This window comes from Coregonus lavaretus (assembly GCF_964263955.1).
Source record: "Coregonus lavaretus genome assembly, chromosome: 28".
NCBI lineage: Eukaryota > Metazoa > Chordata > Actinopteri > Salmoniformes > Salmonidae > Coregonus > Coregonus lavaretus.
The window spans coordinates 24182586-24201654 of NC_140015.1; the positions used below are offsets into that span (position 1 = coordinate 24182586).

Consider the following 19069-nt stretch of genomic DNA (forward strand, 5'->3'; position numbering starts at 1 on the left):
GGCACCGTTGGAGCGGACTGCTCTGGCTCCGGAGTGGAACAGCTGACCGGAACTGGATCAGGCACCGGTGGAGCGGACTGCTCTGGCTCCGGAGTGGAGCAGCTGACCGGTGCCGGACCAGGCACCGGTGGAACGGGCACGGGCCGTGCCGGACTGGACAAACGCACCACTGGTCTGGTGCGAGGAGCAGGCACGGGCCGGACCGGACTAGGAACACGCACCACTGTCTTGGTGCGAGGGACAGGAACGGGCCGGGCCGGACTGGCGATGCGCACCACTGCCTTGGTGCGAGGAGCAGGAACAGGCCGGGCCGGACTGGCGACGCGCACCACTGGCTTGGTGCGAGGAGCAGGAACAGGCCGGGCTGGGCTGGCGACGCGCACCACTGGCTTGGTGCGAGGAGCAGGAACAGGCCGGGCCGGGCTGGCGACGCGCACCACTGGCTTGGTGCGAGGAGCAGGCACAGGCCGGGCCGGGCTGGCGACGCGCACCACTGGCTTGGTGCGAGGAGCAGGAACAGGCCGGGCCGGGCTGGCGACGCGCACCACTGGCTTGGTGCGAGGAGCAGGAACAGGCCGGGCCGAACTGTGGAGGCGGACTGGAGGTCTAGAGCGGAGAGCTGGCACAACCCGTCCTGGCTGGCTGCCCACTTTCGCACTACACGTGCGGGGTGCTGGCACAGGATGCACTGGGTTGTGCACGCGCACTGGCGATACAATTCGTAGAACTGGCGCAGGATATGCGGGACCAAGGAGGCGTACTGGAGACCAGGAGCGTTGAGCCGGCACACCCCGTCCTGGCTGGATGCCCATCTTCGCACGGCAAGTGCGTGGTGCAAGCACAGGACGTACAGGACTGTGCCGGCACACTGGCGACACAGTACGTAGCTCCGCATAACACGGAGCTTGCCCAGTCATACGCCTCTTCGCGTGAGTACGGGGAGTTGGCTCTGCTCTAACCCTAGGCTCCGCCAACCACCCCGTGTGCCCCCCCGAAAACATTTATTGGGGCTGCTTCTCGGGCTTCCTCCTCGACCGGCCTCCTCCGTGTTGCCGTTGCTCCTCTCCTGCCTGGGCATCTAACTTAGCCCATGGTCCTTTCCCCGCAAATATAATATAATAATAATATGCCATTTAGCAGACGCTTTTATCCAAAGCGACTTACAGTCATGCGTGCATACATTTTTTTTTTTTGTGTACGGGTGGTCCCGGGGATCGAACCCACTACCTTGGCGTTACAAGCGCCGTGCTCTACCAGCTGAGCTACAGAGGACCACAATATCTCCTCCCATGACCACAAATTGGCCACCTGTGACATGGCCATCCGCTCCGCCTGGGCACACTGCTTGGTCCTCGTTTGGTGGGATCTTCTGTCACGTTCGTTGAAGGACGGGTCAGACCAAGGCGCAGCGTGATATACGTACATGTTTATTTACACTGAATAAACACAATGACAAAACAACAAACTAAACGAAATATGAAGTCCAAGGTAGCACACACAACATACCTTACACGGAACAAGATCCCACAACTAGACAGTGCCAATAGGCTGCCTAAGTATGGTCCCCAATCAGAGACAACGAGCGACAGCTGCCTCTGATTAGGAACCACACCGGCCAACATAGAAATACACATACTAGATAATACAACATAGAACATACACAACAAAGAATATACACACCCTGACTCAACATATAAGCGTCCCCTGAGTCAGGGCGTGACAGTTTCTAAACACTTCTATATTCATGTGGATGCTACCATGATTACGGATAATCCTGAATGAATTGTAAATAATGATGAGTGAGAAAGTTACAGACGCACAAATATCATAACCCCAAGACATACTAACCTCTCACCATGATGATATTTGTGCGTCTGTAACTTTCTCACTCATCATTATTCACAATTCATTCAGGATTATCCGTAATCATGGTAGAATCCACATGAATGTAGAAGTGCATCCAACAAGCGTGATGTAGTCCAAAGTGCTGGAGTACAAAGACAAAACCACAAAAAATGAGTCACTATCCCAATATTTTTAGAGCTCACTGTATATGTTATTGTAAACTGTAAACAGTCAAATATATAGAACGCTGCTAGCATGTAGAGGTGGATGTGCAGGGGTAGCCGAATGCTATGTTAGACTAATCTTGGTAAGCAACATACAGGTGTAGGGCAGCTTAGTGAAAAGGAAGAATGCAGAAAGCCCAATGAGTAGTGAGTCAGTCCAGGGGTTAAACACATCACTAGATTGGCCCAAACATCAGCTCCACCCATGTGATCATCTTCAAGTAGGCCCCAGATAACTGTCTCCATGGCAACCCCCACACCAGGAATCTCTTATTTTCTTTCACAGCGACTGGTTCTGATGTCCACATGGCAACGGCTGCCGTGGGGACAGTGCAGGGAGGAGGGATGGGGGATAGAAGGGAGGGTGTGGGGATGGAGGGGAGGGGGTTGTGTGGGGGTGGCTGCTGCTGACGCACTAGGTGGCTGCCTGCAAACTTTTAGAGAATTCCGAACACAGGCACAGAAGTAAGCACTCGGCTGGAATCCGGTGCACCAAAGCCGCGTTTCCTCTCTATTTTTCTCTCTGTCTGTCTCTCAACCTCGAACAACGATGCCTCCTACTTGAACCAGGCCTGTTGACCCTCCCTTCTTCATCCATCCACAGAACCTCCTAGCACCCCCTCCTCCATGTTTATGTCCCAGAACAACAAACTACTGCCTGTGTTTCAGGAGCTGTGGTGGTGACACTACTGTTAGGAAGTCAGTGTGTGTGGGCGGGCCCTCTTCTGTGTCTGTCTGTGGCTAGGGGTCTGGGGACACTACTGTTAGGAGGTCAGTGTGTGTGGGCGGGCCCTCCTCTGTGTTGGTCTGTGGCTAGGGGTCTGGGGATTGGCCGGTTCTCTATGTTCTGTTCTGTTGTGTTCTAGGAGACTTTCTGGAGTCTTAGACACCACTGATGGAGGACATCAGTAGCAGCAGCAGTGGAGGGGGTGGTTAAGGAAGAGGAGGAATGCTTAGCTCTCTCACCTGCATCCATACAGACACACACACACACACACAGACATTCAGTGTTTTTGTCTTTCTTTACCAGGACTGAGCTAATAGTGTCTCGATCATTTCTATACATTGTGTTTTTTGTATGGGCACAAGTGTCACATCTTGGCGTCAGTGGTGCTGTAATAGGGAGAGTATCTGCAGATTTCATATTAGTTGGAGAAGTTGAGGGGGGAGGTGGGTTAGTTGGTAATTCAACACTCCCAATTATCGTGAATAATCCCTCAGTAATCTCTTCCTGTCAATGGAAATTGTGTGGAAAGAAAATGTGTTTGGAGTCAAAGATTACAATTCAAATTAAAATAACAATTTCTTCAGCCATAGTCTGGCCCATTGTATCTGACGGCTCCCTGGGTTTTATGGGCCAGTGCTTATTTCTATCAGCCGGACGTTGGGAGAGAGAGAGAGAGAGAGAGAGAGAGAGAGAGAGAGAGAGAGAGAGAGAGAGAGAGAGAGATAGAGGGGAGAGAAAGAGAGGGAAAGAGAGTAAGAGAGAGGGGAGAGACACAGAGAGAGAGAAAAAAGAGCGAGTGAGGATGGTTTCCATCCAAGTGGGGAAAGCCACAGCCGATTTAAACAGTCAAAAAATCCCAAGCACCAGGGCCAAGAATCCTCTATCTCCATAGTGAGAAAGGCAGAAAGAAAAATGTAACTTTTCTCACTCTAGCTTGAGGAGATAACCAGAAGGCAGGCCAGCAGGGGTTGTGTTTGTGGCTTCAATAGCGTTGGAAAAAGTACCTCTGTGTTATTCTTAAACAGTTAACACCGACCTTAGAATGTTTCAAATTAAATACTATTGATTTCAATGTGAGGAATTTTATCCAGAATGTTGATCCCAACATGAAGGTCATGTCAATAGAGTAGAACTTACCAGAGCAGAGGCCAATTTACAAATCAGAGCCTCATCGCTGGAATCTCCCCATGACGACACAACCTTGGAGACATACAGCCGTCTCTAGGGAACAGAAAATGTGGGAACATCGACTGGAAAATCCAGGGGCTGAGCAGACTGGGAGCCTCTGTGGGGTGGGCGATTGTAAATCTACACCCACCCACCAACCACTCACTTGACCTTGTCCACCTCCCTTCTTCCTCCTCTCCTCTCCTGAATGGATCTGTCTCACCCTGGTCTGCTCTAGTAATGAAGCGCTTTATGACAGTGTGGGACAGGGGAGACAGGAGAGGACCTAGGGGTTAGGCCATAGCTCATCCCCACAGTAGGGGGCATGGTGGCCAGTGGTCGTTAGGGTGATTGAGGAAGTCCAGCGCTGACCCCTAGTATGGAGCCAGCTGATGGGACCCAATGGGTCGGTCACTGCAGGAGAGCCCCATGGCCTGGCTATGTTCTTAATGGTAAGTGCTTTAGAAATGATTAGCACAAGACTTATACGCCCAGCTAGAAGGCTTGCTATACTTACACTGTCTCGATTGCTTTTTAGTACTATAGCTTGCTAAAGTGAGCAACCCTGAGATAGAGGTAACATAGTGGATACTATGGCCTGTCTGTAAATGCTGAATGAAGATGTCGTGACCCACCAGACACGTGAGTCTCCGTTAACACCCTGACATCCATTTATGGGTCCCCTGCCTGATGGGCCTCCCCCTCTCCCCCCTCCGCCCTCCTCCTCCCTTCTCTCCCCCTCTCCCCCCCTCCACCCTTCCCCCGGTCACACACTTTTGTAGGGGAGCTTTCCAAAAAATGAAAATGCCAGTATAAAATATTTACCAGCGTGCTGAGTTTACATGTCTTACAAGAAAAGGACCGTTTGGAGCGGTTAAGTGTCACATAAATCTTTCAGCGCACTAATTGAAGTGGTTCCCCCAATAGGCTACTCTCCGCAGCTGCTTGAACAAATGACACAACTGTGGACGGGACAGCCAGCTGCAAACTATACCATACTCCCACTCTGTGATCTTAGCTGTTGATAAGACAAAGACACGTGGTGCACTGTGGGTGGATGCTGTGTTCTCAATATTACAAGTTTTGTTCCAGCAACTCTATTGGGAGTGTGCTGTGGAACTACACAGAAACAGTCGTATTCTTATTGAAATGAATACTCCTTTTTCTCCTTCATTGCATTTGACCCACTTCTTGATAGATGTTATTTATTGTGGAGGCTCAGTGGCTGTACTGTGGTGTCAGTGGTGTTAAGAGTCGCACACTGAATTTGGTGTGCTTTGTAGGCCTATGAGTTTTTTTGCAAGGTGCAAATCTCGATCCAACAATGATGAAAGTGTGACAATCGAAACAGATCTATCCCGCTCTCTTCTGGACTTCAACCTTCTCTCTGTTTATTGCCCTTCCTCTCCCTCTTTCCCATATATTCCTCCCTGTCTCTTGTTAATTGCCACAGAACTTGTTGATGGAAATCAATGAGTGCTTTTTGATTATGGGCCAGAGCTGGGGAAGGTGAGAGAGAGGAGTGGACACATACCGTCAGCACTTTGGACTTTGTCCACCGAGGAAGGATTAGTGTGTGTTTCACACGAGGTTCCCACACTCCTCTGCTGCAGCCCAACTCCAGCCTAGCATGGCCTCTGCCAACCGCTCGGTCAAAACTCAATGACATTCATTGAACAATCACAACAAACTCTCCTCTGATGAAACCTTAACTACCCTCAGACAGTTAACAGGCAGTTACCTCTGTGTATCAGACACTGTCTCCCCTCAGCCTTCTGTGAGGCCTACCACACACACTGTGCACAGGAGGAAGAGCAGTGGTATGTCTGTTTGATAGCTCTCCCCTCAGACACCAGTCTCTCTCATATCCGAGCGGTTCTCACCGGGGATCCGTCCTCCGTACGTGGGGTCCATTCACAAAACCAGTGCCCCACCCAGCCCCACCCGCGGCGCCCATCCTGCCTTCCCGCCAACTTCTCCTAAGCAACACCTGGCACCCGGCTAACAAACACCTGTTCACCTAATTAGACGGACACTGGAGGTAGAAGGAGATGAAGAAGTTAATGAGACGGTAATCTGGCCCAATCGCATGCCCCGGCGTCTGCTTCCTCCTCGTCTGCTTCCTCCTTCCTCAAGCAGGGGCGCATTAATGACCGCTTTATGGGGTGATTCCTTCGCCGTGCGACCTTGAGTGACCCCATCACGGATGGACCTTCTGTGGTACCACAGCATGGAGGAATGGAGGGATGGAGGTAGAGAGAAAAGAGGGAGGAAGTGGGAAGAAGGACAGGCCAGGCCAGGCAGGCTGCTTCCTGGAAGGGCAGAGCGAGTGGCTTGGCTGCCTGGACACTGAGGCGTCAGCCAAATGAATGAGCATTAGGAGATGAGGTTCCCATTGCACAGCAGTTGGAGCCGCTCCAGGTCTCACCAGCTGTGCCACTCTTGTTTACAAGCCGCCACCTGCTGCCGGAGAGGCCTCCATTCTGACTAGCAACCTCAGGCTCGCATGACCGCCGAGACCAGGGCATGTGCTGCCTGGGCTAGGGAGATCCATTAGAGTCCCTGGTGCTTATGAGAAGGGCAGAGCGCCCACTCCTCTGTGGAGTTTCATCATCATGTTTCCTAACATCGCTGTGTGTTACATTTACATACATACATATACAGTGAGGGAAAAAAGTATTTGATCCCCTGTTGATTTTGTACGTTTGCCCACTGACAAAGACATGATCAGTCTATAATTTTAATGGTAGGTTTATTTGAACAGTGAGAGACAGAGTAACAACAAAAAAATCCAGAAAAACGCATGTCAAAAATGTTATAAATTGATTTGCATTTTAATGAGGGAGATAACTATTTGACCCCTCTGCAAAACATGACTTAGTACTTGGTGGCAAAACCCTTGTTGGCAATCACAGAGGTCAGACGTTTCTTGTAGTTGGCCACCAGGTTTGCACACATCTCAGGAGGGATTTTGTCCCACTCCTCTTTGCAGATCTTCTCCAAGTCATTAAGGTTTCGAGGCTGACGTTTGGCAACTCGAACCTTCAGCTCCCTCCACAGATTTTCAATGGGATTAAGGTCTGGAGACTGGCTAGGCCACTCCAGGACCTTAATGTGCTTCTTCTTGAGCCACTCCTTTGTTGCCTTGGCCGTGTGTTTTGGGTCATTGTTATGCTAGAATACCCATCTACGACCCATTTTCAATGCCCTGGCTGAGGGAAGGAGGTTCTCACCTAAGATTTGACGGTACATGGCCCCGTCCATCGTCCTTTTGATGCGGTGAAGTTGTCCTGTTCCCTTAGCAGAAAAACACCTCCAAAGCATAATGTTTCCACCTCCATGTTTGACGGTGGGGATGGTGTTCTTGGGGTCATAGGCAGCATTCCTCCTCCTCCAAACACGGCGAGTTGAGTTGATGCCAAAGAGCTCCATTTTGGTCTCATCTGACCACAACACTTTCACCCAGTTCTCCTCTGAATCATTCAGATGTTCATTGGCAAACTTCAGACGGTCCTGTATATGGGCTTTCTTGAGCAGGGGGACCTTGCGGGCGCTGCAGGATTTCAGTCCTTCATGGCGTAGTGTGTTACCAATTGATTTCTTGGTGACTATGGTCCCAGCTGCCTTGAGATCATTGACAAGATCCTCCCGTGTAGTTCTGGGCTGATTCCTCACCGCTCTCATGATCATTGCAACTCCACGAGGTGAGATCTTGCATGGAGCCCCAGGCCGAGGGAGATTGACAGTTATTTTGTGTTTCTTCCATTTGCGAATAATCGCACCAACTGTTGTCACCTTCTCCCCAAGCTGCTTGGCGATGGTCTTGTAGCCCATTCCAGCCTTGTGTAGGTCTACAATCTTGTCCCTGACATCCTTGGAGAGCTCTTTGGTCTTGGCCATGGTGGAGAGTTTGGAATCTGATTGATTGATTTCTTCTGTGGACAGGTGTCTTTTATACAGGTAACAAGCTGAGATTAGGAGCACTCCCTTTAAGAGTGTGCTCCTAATATCAGCTCGTTACCTGTATAAAAGACACCTGGGAGCCAGAAATCTTTCTGATTTAGAGGGGGTCAAATACTTATTTCCCTCATTAAAGTGCAAATCAGTTTATAACATTTTTGACATGCGTTTTTCTGGATTTTGTTGTTGTTATTCTGTCTCTCACTGTTCAAATAAACCTACCATTAAAATAATAGACTGATAATTTCTTTGTCAGTGGGCAAACGTACAAAATCAGCAGGGGATCAAATACTTGTTTCCCTCACTGTATACAGGCAGGGGCGCAACTTTGGTTTTAGAAGTAGGGGGGACATATTATTATCCAGTCAGATAAACACTCCAAACAGCCTACCCGACCACTCGGAGGTGTCCGCATGGTCCTAAAGCACACCGTTGCCACATTTTGCATCATTTACATTTTTACATTTTTAGTCATTTAGCAGACGCTCTTATCCAGAGCAACTTACAGTTAGTGAGTGCATACATTTTCATACTGGCCCCCCGTGGGAAATGAACCCACAACCCTGGTGTTGCAAGCGCCATGCTCTACCAACTGAGCTACAGGGGACTATCACATTCCAATTATAAAACTGGGGGGGACAAAAATGCAATTTCAGAATGTGGGGGGGACATGTCCCCCATCCCCAGTGAAAGTTGCGCCCCTGCATACAGGTAACTGCCAAAATAATGGAAACACTTGAGTAAATGATGGATGCAAAGTATATTGAAAGCAGGTGCTTCCACATAGGTGTAGTTCCTGAGTTAATTAAGCAATTAACATCCCATCATGCTTAGGGTCATGTATAAAAATGCTGGGCAGGCCATTATTTTGGCTACCATGGCTATGCCCCCATAGGATGACAATGCCCAACTCCACAGGGCAAGAGCGGTCACTGAATGGTTTGATGAGCATGAAAATGAAAATGATGTAAACCATATTATAAACTGGGTGGTTCGATTAATGATTAATGACAGCCATGGTCTGTCAGACCGTATTCCTCGGGTACGACAAAACTGTTATTTTTACTGCTCTAATTACGTTGATAACCAGTTTATAATAGCAATAAGGCACTTCTGGGGTTTGTGATATATGGCCAATATACCATGGCTAAGGGGTGTGTCCAGACACTCTGCGTTGTGTTGTGCTTAAGAACAGCCCTTAGCCATGGGATATTGGCCATATACCACAACACTTCTGGCCTTATTGCTTAATTATACCATGGCTGTCTCAGTCACCAGATCTCAACCCAATTGAACACTTATGGGAGATTCTGGAGCGGTGCCTGAGACAGTGTTTTCCACCACCAATCAACAAAACACCAAATTATGGAATTTCTTGTGGAAGAATGGTGTCGCAACCCTCAAATAGAGTTCCAGACACTTGTAGAATCTATGCCCAGGTGTATTGAAGCTGTTCTGGCCAATGATGGCCCAACGCCCTATTAAGTTTCAAGTTTTAATGTCACGTGCACAAGTACAGAGAAATGTCTTTCTTGCAAGCTCTATCCCCAACAATGCAGTAATCAATAACAATGTAATACTAAAAATAACCAAGTGGAACAAAAACACACAAGATATAAAAATAAGAAATAAGAAGAACACCATAAAGTAAGTAAGCATACTATATACTAGTCCTGTGTAGCTCAGTTGGTAGAGCATGGCGCTTGCAACGCCAGGGTTGTGGGTTTGATTCCCACGGGGGACCAGTATGAGAAAAAATAATGTAGGCACTCACTAACCGTAAGTTGCTCTGGATAAGAGCGTCTGCTAAATGACTAAAATGTAAAAAATTTATATACAGGGCCAGTTCCAGCACCATATTTATAATGTGCAGGGATACTGGACTGATAGAGATAGATATGTATGGGGGTAATGTGACTAGGCATCAGGATATATGATAAACAGAGTAGCAGCAGCATATATGATGATTGTAGGTGTGTATGTGTGTAGAGTCAGTATAAATGTACAGTGCATTCGGAAAGTATTCAGACCCCTTGACTTTTTCCTAATTTTGTTACGTTACAGCCTTATTCTAAAATTGACTAAATAAAATGTTTTCCTCATCAGTCTACACACAATACCCCATAGTGACAAAGCGAAAATAAGTTTTTTAGAAATTTTTGCAAATGTATTACAAATAAAAAACAGAAATACCTTATTTACATAAGTATTCAGACCCTTTGCTATGAGACTCATCAAAATTGAGCTCAGGTGCATCCTGTTTCCATTGATCATCCTTGAGATGTTTCTACAACTTGATTGGAGTCCACCTGTGCTAAATTCAATTGATTGGACATGATTTGGAAAGGCCTGTCAATATAAGGTCCCACAGTTGACAGTGCATGTCAGAGCAAAAACCAAGCCATGAGGTCGAAGGAATTGTCCGTAGAGCTCCAAGACAGGATTGTGTCGAGGCACAGATCTGGGGAAGGTTACCAAAACATTTCTGCAGCATTGAAGGTCCCCAAGAACTCAGGGGCCTCCATCATTATTAAATGGAAGAAGTTTGGAACCACTAAGACTCTTCCTAGAGCTGGCCGCCCGGCCAAACTGAGCAATCGGGGGACAAGGGCCTTGGTCAGGGAGTTGACCAATGTTAGATTAATTTGGATTTTAAGAATAATGACTAAAGAATTTCACCCCAAACACAGTATAAATGTTAGAATTATCATGTAGTGTCAACCCACTAACAGAGGGGGCGTTACTAACCATTCAAGGGGGAAGGCGGGAACTGTTTAAGAAAGGTGGGAGGAGCATAGTGTCTTTGTTTGTCAAGGAGTATAAAAACAGGATATTTGTGTTTTTGAGCAGAGCTCTCCTTAAATAAAATTTACTGATAATTACTTGTGGATTGTGGACCTTGAATCATTGATGATTAAAACCAGAGCTTTACAACCTCTGGTAATGATTCAAGCTTAGGTCGAATTAGAGATAGAAATTCACATGACAACCAAGAACCCGATGGTCACTCTGACAGAGCTTCAGAGTTCCTCTGTGGAGATGGGAGAACCTTCGTCTATGGATCTGTTGGGGCGGTATGCAAATTGGAGTGGGTCTAGGGTGTCTGGGATGATGGAATAGATGTGTGCCATAACCAGCCTCTCAAAGCACTTCATGATTACAGATCTGAGTGCTACATGGCGGTAGTCATTGTGGAATGAAGCCTTAGAGTTCTTGGGAACAGGAATGATGGTGGTCATCTTAAAACGTGGGGATTACAAACTGGGACAAAGAGAGGTTGAAAATTACAGTGAATATGCCTGCCAGCTGTTCTGCGTATGCTTTGAGAACGTGCCCTGGAATACCATCGGGCCACGCGGCCTTGCGGGTGTTGACCTGATTGAAGACTTTACTCACGTCAGCCTCAGAGAGCGAAATCACCCAATCTTCTGAGTGGGTGGTAGCCCTGACACCCGGCAGGATGACTCTGCGGATGTCATAGCGGGACTTCTTGTACCTGTTCCTCTCTTCAGCCGTAGCCTCAGGGTTATGTGCGATAGCCCTGTGTGCGGTAGCCCTACCCTTTAGTTTAGCGGCAAACTCAGTGTTATTCCAGGGTCTTTCATTGTGGAAGCAGCGAAATTCCTGTTTGAGCTTCTGCTTGTAAACAGGAAGCAGGAGTATGGAGTCATGATCTGATTTGCCGAATGGCGGACGAGGGAGGGCCTTGTATGCTTGCTTGTGGGTAGAATAAAAGTGGTCTAGGACTTTATCGCCCCTAGTGGCGAGGGAGACTTGTTGATGGAAGTCTTAATGACAAAAAAATTAAAATCACTGGCAACCAGAAAAGCAGCCTCTGGATGTAAGTTTTCCTGCTTGGTTATAGCCTCGTACAGTTTGTTAAGTGCTATTGTTTTTTTTCTTGTCCTGAGGTGGAATGTATAGAACAGTCACAATAACAGCTGAAACTCTCTCAGGAGGTAGAAGGGTCGGCATTTGACCATCAGGTATTCCAAGACGGGTGAACAATGGGTTGACACTTCCATCGTGCTCGAGTCAGCACACCAGTTGTTGTAGATGAAGAGGCAAACCCCTTCCCCTCTCGATTTCCCCGACTCCACTATCCTGTCTGCATTGTGAATGGAGACTCCATTGAGTTGGATAGCCATGGGGGGTATTTTGTCCAAGATCCATGTTTCAGAAAAGCTGAAAATATTGCAGTTTAGAGATTCCCGTTAGTAGCAAATTTGCGATCGGAGGTCATCCATCTTATTATCAAGTGACTGTACATTGGCCAGTAGAATAGAGGGAAGAGGTGGCTGGTTTTCCCTTAGCCTTAATCTCGCAAGGATCAACCCTCTCTTGGCTCTGTAATGTCGGCGTTTTCTCTTGGGTAGCCCGAAAATTGAGGTCGGAATTACAGAAAGAGCTCAGGGCAGATGAGTCGTAGTTGAAGTTGAAGCCGGAATTGAGGTACAGTAAATAACTGCCGATCTGATGTTCAAAAGTTCTTGTCGGTTGTAAGAAATGATAGCGGATACATTTCATGAAAATAAAGTACAAATAAACGACCAAAGAATCACAAATTAGCTAAATTGGGTCGGAGCTTGCAAAACAGCGGCCATCCAGAACACCGCCATCTTTTTTGTTATCCACACCTACATGTAATGCACCCATTGGGACCCCTTGACTACATTTTCAAGCATAGCTACTGTAAATGTCCAGGAGCCTATCACTCATTATATATTCATCTCTCTGCTGCCCACACAAACAAATCACTGGCCCATATGTTTCACACACCGGAACAGGATCCACATCCTCCTCCATTCTGCCGGCCGTGCTTCAGGTATCCCCAAAACACACATCCATCCATCCCTCCCTCCATCACTTGATCTCCTCCCGCATCTCACCATCCCTTCCTTCCTGCAGGCATACAATACCTTCACTCAAGTGCTGTGTCCTATCCAAAATAATTCCTCTGTTCTATTCAACTCTTCCTGTGGATCTCACGAGCTCACTATCCAGAACGGCGCCATCTTTCTTTATGTTGTTATGTTATGTTGGTGTTTCCTTTATTTTGGCAGTTACCTGTACACTCATAACTACATGGGTTTGAACTGACTCATGTCACACTGTGTGTTACTATGGCGTTTTACCTGATTCTATTATTATTTTTCCTCTGTGACAGCTTTTCTGACCCCGTGTGTTTTCTCTCTTGTTTCTCCTCCAGGGAACTTTAAAGGGATGTGTAAACAGATAGATCACTTTCCTGAGGACACGGACTACGAAGCGGACCCCTCTGAGTACTTCTTACGTGAGTCTCCTCTCTTTGGCTTTCACTTTTACAGTACAGAAGAACAGGTGAGCCTCAAGGGATAGTGTGGTCTGGGCATCCCTTCTGTGCATTTGATACTGTATTGTAGTGAATCATGTAAATACTACACAAATACTACACACATGTAGAACTGTGTACATTCTAATCTCCTTAAGAGAGGGTAGTATTTAATATGAGGTAACCTTCAGTCAGGTGACCGTGAGACAGAAATCTGCCAACAACGCATCCTCTTGCTTCAACTGACATTTGTTCATATTTAATACCTGAGCCCATTCTAACACTGGCCCACTTTCCCCACCCAGCCCCTGACAGTTAATACAGTGACAGTATTTCTGGTGGGCCTGTGCGTTATTTTAGATATCTCTAAACTGTATCCTGCATTTAGTGAGTGCCTGTCAGTCTGGTCTGAACTCTGCCAAGCACCTCTCCTCTCATGGTTGTTTTTACTGCCTGCCATGTGTAACGTAACGTCCATTGATTTCTCCTCTCTTTTCCTCACTGCTAGCAAGACATGGAAATTAGTGTCAAACAAGCTGCTGTACTAATCCTAAAATTACATGATTACTATGGAGTGATTTCAATGGCAACAGAAATTGTATTTGAATTCCATAATTTTGAATTTGTATTAGGATATTGAATTTCAATGTAATATTTTTGAATTTGTATTTCATGACTTGAAACTGAATTGAGTGAATATTGCATTCAGTTTTCAAATTCAATTTACATTTAATTAAATATAAAAATTCAATATTTATATATTCAGTTTCAATATGGTAGATATTGCATTCATTGTCTGTGTATCAAGTTTACAAACTATCATTTCAAGTACAGTGGGGAAAAAAAGTATTTAGTCAGCCACCAATTGTGCAAGTTCTCCCACTTAAAAAGATGAGAGAGGCCTGTAATTTTCATCATAGGTACACGTCAACTATGACAGACAAAATGAGAATTTTTTTTCCAGAAAATCACATTGTAGGATTTTTTATGAATTTATTTACAAATTATGGTGGAAAATAAGTATTTGGTCAATAACAAAAGTTTCTCAATACTTTGTTATATACCCTTTGTTGGCAATGACACAGGTCAAACGTTTTCTGTAAGTCTTTACAAGGTTTTCACACACTGTTGCTGGTATTTTGGCCCATTCCTCCATGCAGATCTCCTCTAGAGCAGTGATGTTTTGGGGCTGTCGCTGGGCAACACGGACTTTCAACTCCCTCCAAAGATTTTCTATGGGGTTGAGATCTGGAGACTGGCTAGGCCACTCCAGGACCTTGAAATGCTTCTTACGAAGCCACTCCTTCGTTGCCCGGGCGGTGTGTTTGGGATCATTGTCATGCTGAAAGACCCAGCCACGTTTCATCTTCAATGCCCTTGCTGATGGAAGGAGGTTTTCACTCAAAATCTCACGATACATGGCCCCATTCATTCTTTCCTTTACACGGATCAGTCGTCCTGGTCCCTTTGCAGAAAAACAGCCCCAAAGCATGATGTTTCCACCCCCATGCTTCACAGTAGGTATGGTGTTCTTTGGATGCAACTCAGCATTCTTTGTCCTCCAAACACGACGAGTTGAGTTTTTACCAAAAAGTTCTATTTTGGTTTCATCTGACCATATGACATTCTCCCAATCCTCTTCTGGATCATCCAAATGCACTCTAGCAAACTTCAGACGGGCCTGGACATGTACTGGCTTAAGCAGGGGGACACGTCTGGCACTGCAGGATTTGAGTCCCTGGCGGCGTAGTGTGTTACTGATGGTAGGCTTTGTTACTTTGGTCCCAGCTCTCTGCAGGTCATTCACTAGGTCCCCCCGTGTGGTTCTGGGATTTTTGCTCACCGTTCTTGTGATCATTTTGACCCCACGGGGTGAGATCTTGCGTGGAGCCCCAGATCGAGGGAGATTATCAGTGGTCTTGTATGTCTTCCATTTCCTAATAATTGCTCCCACAATTGATTTCTTCAAACCAAGCTGCTTACCTATTGCAGATTCAGTCTTCCCAGCCTGGTGCAGGTCTACAATTTTGTTTCTGGTGTCCTTTGACAGCTCTTTGGTCTTGGCCATAGTGGAGTTTGGAGTGTGACTGTTTGAGGTTGTGGACAGGTGTATTTTATACTGATAACAAGTTCAAACAGGTGCCATTAATACAGGTAACGAGTGGAGGACAGAGGAGCCTCTTAAAGAAGAAGTTACAGGTCTGTGAGAGCCAGAAGTCTTGCTTGTTTGTAGGTGACCAAATACTTATTTTCCACCATAATTTGCAAATAAATTCATAAAAAATCCTACAATGTGATTTTCTGGAGAAAAAAAATCTCAATTTGTCTGTCATAGTTGACGTGTACCTATGATGAAAATTACAGGCCTCTCTCATCTTTTTAAGTGGGAGAACCTGCACAATTGGTGGCTGACTAAATACTTTTTTCCCCACTGTATATAAAAGTTGTATATATTCAACTTCTCAGATGCATTCAGATCAAGTTTTCAAATTCAGTTCTCTAAATTCAGATTTAAAACCAGAGACAATATCCTGGTACTTTGCCAGCAAGGAAAAGTAGAGGAGAACAGATAGAATGAAACGCTCACTGTGATAAACAGAAGCTTCTGGCGGTTTCTGAAGCCAATGTGGCATGTTGGATAATTTTTTTCCCTTAGAATTTGGCTCTAGCATTTGAACCGTTTTGGCTATAAGCTATTATGACCCCATTCCCGAAAGCTAAGACTCTCTGGAACATGGACCTGCCTTCTGTTTCCCTCTATGATGATCACAGGCCGCGTTAGAAGGGAGTGTCACAAAAACTGCAATTTGGCCCCAATACAGTGCCTTGCAAAAGTATTCATCCCCTTGGCGTTTTTCCTATTTTGTTGCATTACAACCTGTAATTTAAATGGATTTTTATTTGGATTTCATGTAATGGACATACACAAAATAGTCCAAATTGGTGAAGTGAAATGAATTTCAAAAAATTCGAAAAAATTAATTATAGGAAAGTGGTGCGTGCATATGTATTCACCCCCTTTGCTATGAAGCCCCTAAATAAGATCTGGTGCAACCAATAACCTTCAGAAGTCACATAATTAGTTAAATAAAGTCCACCTGTGTGCAATCTAAGTGTCACATGATCTTAGTATATATACACCTGTTCTGAAAGGCCCCAGAGTCTGCAACACCACTATGCAAGGGGCACCACCATACAAGCGGCACCATGAAGACCAAGGAGCTCTCCAAACAGGTCAGGGACAAAGTTGTGGAGAAGTACAGATCAGGGTTGGGTTATAAAAAAATATCTGAAACTTTGAACATCCCACGGAGCACCATTAAATCCATTATTAAAAAATTGAAAGAATATGGCACCACAACAAACCTGCCAAGAGAGGGCCGCCCACCAAAACTCACGGACCAGGCAAGGAGGGCATTAATCAGAGAGGCAACAAAGAGACCAAAGATAACCCTGAAGGAGCTGCAAAGCTCCACAGCGGAGATTGGAGTATCTGTCCATAGGACCACTTTATGCTGTACACCAGCAGAACCCATCCAACTTGAAGGAGCTGGAGCAGTTTTGCCTTGAAGAATGGGAAAACATCCCAGTGTCTAGATGTGCCAAGCTTATAGAGACATACCCCAAGAGACTTTGGGGGGGTGAATAGTTATGCACGCTCAAGTTCTGTTTTTTTGTCTTATTTCTTGTTTGTTTCACAAGAAAAAATATTTTGCATCTTCAAAGTGGTAGGCATGATGTGTAAATCAAATTATACAAACCCCCAAAAAATCAATTTTAATTCCAGGTTGTAAAGCAACAAATAGGAAAAATGCCAACGGGGGTGAATACTTTCGCAAGCCACTGTAAGAACACATTAGCCCTGTCATAGACCTTCTAAGGATAGCCTTTCCACTCCCTATTTAATTTTGCTCTTGGGACTGACTGGGATCAAAACATGTCTACTGCATGTCACAAGATTACTGCGACTGTGAGACTTTGAAGTGTACAATGCTCAAAACCAAATTATGGGTTTTGTTTATTCTCATAGAATAATACACAGTTTCAACACAGTATTGAGAGTTTCAAACAAAAAAGTTAAACTAACTATATTGACCTAGTACATTCAAAAAGGGCTGCAAGGTCCCCTCATTTTTCCCCTGAACAGTTCTCACTCAAAATATAGGAAATGGAAAATGTCATTTTACCACAAACAACCCATTGGGTGGATCAATGCTTTGATCCAGTTGATCAGCACACATTTCCATGTCATGAGCGGTGCCTCGGCCCCACGCCTGTTTAACAATGTTCCAGACATTTGACCCCTCCCTTCCCCCACCCAGTGATGCCCAACTGAACTGGAGTCAGATTGTGTTCATCTCCTGGTCTCCATCAGGACAGACAGTAATTGAAGCCCACTCTGAGAGGAGAGGAGAGTGGAGCAGTGCATGTTACTGCCAGTCCTGGAGATTAAGCCTAGCCAATTAGGCTGTGTTTGACTTAGCTCTCTGAGCGATTGTGCCCGTCCGTATGTGCCAGAGAGGACAGTTATGATAACAGGTAATGATTCTAACGATGCTGAAGCCTTAACGAAGCTGAATCATCCCTAACGAAGCTGGGCCTTAACGAGGTGCCCTAAGTCACTGGCCTTGACAGGGGCGCAGGGGCGAGGTGACACTGCGGACCTTAGACCATACACCCGTGTGTGTGTGTGTGTGTGTGTGCATGTGTTTTAACCGCTTCCTGCTCTGTGATTGGACGAGAGGGCCGCAGTGCTCCCAGTTGCTTGCCAATTAGGACACTCACATCCATAAATATTTCAGCCTCCTTCCTATATAGGTCAGGCCTCTATCACTCTCTCTCTTTCTCTCTCTCTCCCTCTCTCTCCCCGCACACCCGTCTGTGAACAGCATGTCTTTTTGGTCTGGAGCTATGTACTACTTCAGTGACAAAGTGAGCCCCCTACCTTAGTGACAAAGTGAGCGTGTGTGTGTTCTCATCTGTGATGGTAGGGCAGAGTGAGGTCACGAGGGCACAGTGGGCCACATTGGGACAGGTTCAGAGAGAGGTGGGTGTCATACTGTAGCTTTAATATCTAATCTGCCTGTTTTATCATAGCCAGGCTGGTGTGGTCTGTGAAGGGAATTAGTTTATATATTTACCCCATTTGACTTTAGTGGAGGACACACACCTGGTATTTCCATAATGAGGTGTTGCACAGAGCATCTGGAGGGAGACCAAAGAGAGAGAGAGTACGCCAGCCACTCACAGGGTAGAAGGAGAGGGGGAGGGTTATGCAATAGAGATTATGTCACCTCAGGTAAAAACCCACAGGAAGTGACATCAGGGGGAGTTCACACTCAGACTGAGGGGACTCGTCAGTGATGTATGTAATCCTGTGATTCAGCACCTGCTAGCTCACAGTACACCAGCCTACACCAGTATCGGAAGTGAGCAAATCTGACATATACAGAGGAAAGGCACAGAATGTTCTTGAATACGTACGTGCACCACAACTCCCCCATACTTGAACACACACAGACAGACACAGACACAGACATACAGACCCCAAACCACACAGACACACACATAGCACACACAGACATACAGCCCCAAACACACACACAGTAGCAAGCTGCTTTGCAGTAGTGACTGTAGTGACTGTGAATCCTCGGCTCTCCCAATAGCCAGGTGGTTCACACATCCACACACAGTTATATAACCCAGCTGAGGCATTCTAAAGCACCAGTGGGTTTTTAGATCATGCCGTGTCCGAGCTCCCATCTTCCACTGCTCTACTTGGCACTAAGCAGCTGAGAGAGAGAGAGAGAGAAGAAAGGAGTAAAAGAAAACGCC

General features: G+C 46.2%; 1 protein-coding gene across 1 annotated transcript in view; it reads left to right on the forward strand.

Annotated features, from left to right (window-relative positions):
- Positions 1-19069, forward strand: part of cacng2a (calcium channel, voltage-dependent, gamma subunit 2a) — a gene marked incomplete at both ends in the record, with an annotated part of 70767 nt that overhangs the window by 37596 nt on the left and 14102 nt on the right. The window contains one exon of the mRNA XM_084146210.1: positions 13133-13216. Coding sequence (XP_084002336.1) covers positions 13133-13216 — 84 coding nt within the window. The remainder of the gene's footprint in view (positions 1-13132; positions 13217-19069) is intronic.